Source organism: Sinocyclocheilus rhinocerous, unplaced genomic scaffold (genome assembly GCF_001515625.1).
Source record: "Sinocyclocheilus rhinocerous isolate Xijiao unplaced genomic scaffold, SAMN03320098_v1.1 scaffold2236, whole genome shotgun sequence".
NCBI classification, from domain to species: Eukaryota; Metazoa; Chordata; class Actinopteri; order Cypriniformes; family Cyprinidae; genus Sinocyclocheilus; species Sinocyclocheilus rhinocerous.
The window spans coordinates 150100-155087 of record NW_015623569.1 but is presented as its reverse complement, the minus strand read 5'-3'; the positions used below and the strand labels follow the sequence as shown (position 1 = coordinate 155087).

General features: G+C 35.6%; 1 protein-coding gene across 1 annotated transcript in view; it reads right to left on the bottom strand.

The window, feature by feature from the left end:
• Positions 1-873: 873 nt before the first annotated feature.
• The window catches only part of LOC107712531 (E3 ubiquitin-protein ligase UHRF2-like), an 18631-nt gene continuing 14516 nt past the window's right edge, over positions 874-4988 (bottom strand). Inside the window, exons 2-3 of the mRNA XM_016517868.1 lie at positions 2922-3233; positions 874-1240 (exon numbers count right to left, since the gene is read on the bottom strand). Of these exons, the coding sequence (XP_016373354.1) occupies positions 974-1240; positions 2922-3233 (579 nt within the window). The 3' untranslated portion in view covers positions 874-973. The remainder of the gene's footprint in view (positions 1241-2921; positions 3234-4988) is intronic.

The following is a 4988-nucleotide window of genomic DNA, read 5'->3' as shown; positions in this document are numbered from 1 at the left end:
GTGTTTCATCAGCTCCGGCTCTTCTGACCCTTTAGAAAATAAACATGTTTCACATTCTCAGCAGTTCATTTCTCATAACGTCCAGCTCTCAGACCCTATATGGTTCGGTTCCAGAGATATTGGAATTTCAATATGGCTCCTGGAGTAAATTGTTAAAATGTACACATTGTCAATGGTCAAAAACCAAATGTGGGTCACTTTGCAAAAATATGATACTTATTTTCTTTTAAAGAGGAAAGTCTGAAGAATAAATAATGTTGAAACTAGAAATGTATCTTGTTTCCTTCTGTCAAAACAACTGCATTGAACATACCCTTGAAGTTTGTGTGCCTATAACTCAAGACGTATTAATTTTTAAGGCCCTACATCGTTCAGAACCAGAGATATGGGGTAAGTGCTGTTTCCCCATTTTTGAATGCTCACCATTGGCACATAATGCAACAAAGATTGCTGAAGTCAACATATTTTACTAATAAAGCAACCAATCTCTGTGTAAAAATAACATTACGATGCTGCCATCTTTCTGAAGTCATTTTTAACCTCCTGTAATTTGGCTCAAAAGAGCAATAGAGCAGTGTTAGAGGCTTTTTTTGCTTTTTTGTTAATTGTATAATCAATAAAAAGAAAACAATATATTAGTAGAATACATTAATAAAGAATATATTAGTATATTATTAGTATATTTTAAAAAAAAAAACTGAACCCAGATTTTTAAAAAACAACAAACATGAATCATCAACACAAACCATGTGACCTGAGCACAAACGCTGTTCTCGGATCAGCATGAGCTCCCAATCAGCATCGGTTTCCCAGCATGCATTGCTCTTGGAATCGATGCACTTACCGCATTCAGAACGCATCCCATCATGCACCTCCTCACAGCAATAAAGCCAATCCAGTGCCAAACAGCGCTTTAGAAACCAACATCCAGACAAGCAGGGAAAAACAACGAGCCTTCCTTCCCATGATGCACTTACTCTTCATATTTAATGTGGTAGGAGACGTGCGGCGGATCCGTTTGGGACGTGGACGGTTGGTCCGAGTGTAGCGCTGTGCTGTGAGTGTCCCTGCATGATGAGGATGATGAGGATGAAGGCTCAGACTCCAGCTTGTTGTTAGTGCGTTTGCTGGGTCGGCCGACTCTGCCGTTCTGTCCTTTAGATGCAGGAGAGACCTTCTCAATCACGCCTTCGAACCAGGCGCCGATGCTGACGTCCCTGCAGTCCACTAACTCATTCACCTGAACAACACAGCTACTGTTAGAGCGCTTGACCCTGGAGCACACAACCAGTCTGACAGCTGCATAAACAAGCTTAACATTGATGTATGGTTTGTTAGGATAGGACAATATTTGAAAATCTGGAATCTGAGGGTGCAAAAAAATCTAAATATTGAGAAAATCATCTTTAAAGTTGTTCAAATGAAGTTCTTAGCAATGCATATTACTAATCACAAATTAAGTTTTGATATATTTACGGTAGGAAATGTACAAAATATCTTCATGGAACATGATCTTTACTTAATATCCTAATGATTTTTGGCATAAAAGAAAAATTTATAATTTTGACCCATACAATGTATTGTTGGCTATTGCTACAAATATACCCCAGCGACTTAACACTGCTTTTGTGCTCCAGGGACACAAATAATAATAATAATAATAATAACTATCATAAATAAAAATAAAAAATATATATTTTTCTATAATAATAATAATTATTATTATTATAATTATTAAACTAATAATAATAATAATTATCATTATTATATAATTCTATTGTTATTATTACTACTACTATTATTATTATTCCAAATGTTAGAATTCACACTTTTGGTAAATACTAAATATTAAAGGATAATAAAGAGATTACATTTATTATTGTTATTATTAATGCATATAATGTTTTATAGCATGTAGAAATTTAACGTGTTAATTTTAATGCAATTAATTAATGTTAAATTAAATTAATGATGAAATTAATGTGATAAAAACAATAAAAAATATAAAAATCATAATATGAAAACTAAAATGATGTTTTTGATTATAAATTGTATTGCCATTATTGTTAATAAATGATAATAAAGGTAATAAATAATGAATGGTAATAAATAGATAAATAAATGGTAAATGGATAATAAATGGTAAATAATAATAAAGAGATTACATTTATTATTATTATTAATGCATATAATATTTTATGGCATGTAGAAATCCAATGGGTTAATTTTAAAATACATTTTAAATTAAATTAATAAAAAACAATGTAATAAAAAATAATAATAATATAAAAATTATAATATAAAAACTAAAATAATATTTTTGATTTATTAATTATATTGCCATTAATAATAATAATAATAATAATTCCAAATGTTAGAATTTCTACCCGACTCGTGTAAATATTAAATAATATTACAAACTTATTGCTATGATTAATGCATATAAAATTGTTTTGTAGCACTTTCAATTTAATGTGTAAATTTAGTACAATTACCCTATGTTAGATTAAATTAATAAAAAAACAATGTGACAAATAATAACAAAAAAATTATTTCAAAACAATAATATTAAAACGAAAATAATATTTTAAAATATTGTTATTGTTAAAATAATATTTTAATAATATAGTATTTTAGAAGTAATACAAAAACAATAATATTTTAAAAATACACAGAATAATTCACCATAAACTGTATAATTTGCCTACAATCTAAGGAGTAATGAGTAAAGAGTCAGTCATGACCAATGCTACAATTATTTATAAGTTTTTTGGAAACTATAGAGACAGAGCGCATTTGGGCCACGCCCACACTGCAATACAGAGTCAATGGAGATCGTTGGATTGTTTTCAGATTATGACGTGTGTCGCTCTGTCGCTAACAGTCACATAGAGTTAGCATGCAGACAGTATTGTTCTTACTCTTAAGAGTCCGATCCCGGGATCGAGGAGCAGCGTCCGGCTGGATGTGGACGGCTGGCTCTCCGGCGCCAGGCTGCAGGGTTTGGACCCGTTTCCGTTGCTGTTGGCGACGGTTGCCGGGGAAACGACTGTTGTGGTGGGTGTGGCTGAGGCGGGGGCAGATGCTGTGGTGGGCGGGGCTACGGCACAGGCCACGCCCTCATCGCTGTTGGGGGAGGGGCTGTCTGGCGCGTCCGTCTGCGAGCGAATGAGAAGCTGGACGATGTCGTTAAGACCGACGTTATAATCGAAGAGCGTCTGACCATCTTCCATCTACAAAAAACCATGTCAAATATTAATTATTAGTTAAGCAAAATAAACATTCTAACATTTCATTATATAAAATGTACAACTATTGTATGCAATTTTATTATATTTATGTATTGTACATACACTATCAGTCAGGAGTTTGGAATAATTAAGATTCTTTAATGCTCATCAAGGCTGCATTTATTTGATCAAAAATACTGTAAAATTGTGAAATATTATTCTAATGTAAATCAGCTGTTTTCTATGTGAATATGTGTTAAACTGTAATTTATTTCTGTGATCAAAGCTGTATTTTCAGCATCATTACTCCAGTCTTCAGTGTCACATGATCTTCAGAAATCATTCTAATTTTCACAATTTTTACAATATTTTTGATCAAATAAATGCAAATAAACTTTGGTGAGCAAAATCATAAAAAACTATTTATTATTATTATAATGTGTGTATTTATACACACACACACACACACACACAAACTAAAGCACACAAAAAATCCCTGTATTTCAGATTAGTTCTGTGTTTATCTGTCGTGTTTGTGTGTTATCGGGGCAGAGCAACTCTGAGACGATAACAAACAGCAGCCAAGCCATTTTGTGCTGCAGCGGACGCCAGCGCAAATACAGAAATAAAGAAATGTTAGAATAGTGATCACGGCTCTAGTGCAACCGTGTGCACGCATGTGTGTGTGTGTGTGTGTGTGTGCGTGTGTGTATGTGTGTTGCCATAGCAACCAACCAGGATCCATTGCACACACTCGCACGAACACACAATTGTAATTTGCACGGATGTGTGCGGGCGTGAAATATCAGCGGCGGATTGGCCGGTTCGTCTCATTAGCATGAGAATCAGAGGTGTTAGATGTGTTTCCTGTTCTCCCGTCACAGCCAACACTCACGCTTTATTATGCATGATGGAGAGAAAACGAGAAGGCTGTCGGAGTCCACACCGCTGAGAAAACCCAAAGACCAACGCTTAAGAAAGATCGTGACAGAAGCGTTGCTATGCGCTTTCGATCGGCTCGACTGACGCTGGCGTTAAAGCCTCGACTCGACAATAAACTCTGAGTGGAGGAGAAACGATGGGATGAAGCGCATCTGCAGGAGCGACAGAGACTACAAAACCTGCCACAAACATTCATGATGTGTGACCCTGGAGCGCAAAACCAGTCATGAGGGTCAATTTTGTGAAATTGAGGTTTATGCATCATTTGTAACACTCCAAAGAGAAAGGAAAAAATGAAATTGCATCATATGACCCCTTTAAGACCGCTTTTGTGCTGCAGGGTCACATGTTGTGTTTAATTGTGATGAAAATACTGCAAAAACTCTTCGTAGTCCTAAATTAGGCTTCATTTTGTTTAAGCAAAATCTAATTTCTTCTGTTGTTCTCTGTGAGCCCAAGACACAGGAGAAAAGCAGTGTTAATCCTAAAAGCTCTGACATTGTCATGAAAATGAAAGACCGTCTCCACCAGTGGACTTCAGCAGAAATTGGGAATAAGAAAGGCCTGATGGGAAATGACTCAGCTGTGGCTCATGTTTGCTTTCCCGTCCAGATTCCAGATCATTCACTCACAACGTTCACAGAACAAAATAATCCGACGCGAAGCGGACAGAAACATCTCCAAACTCACACGCTTCCATTACTCACATGTGTTTCCCACAAATCACTCGCTCTGACCAATCAGAGTGAGGCAACGGACCAATCAGAGTGAGGCAACTGACCAATCAGAGTGAGGCAACGGACCAATCAGAGTGAG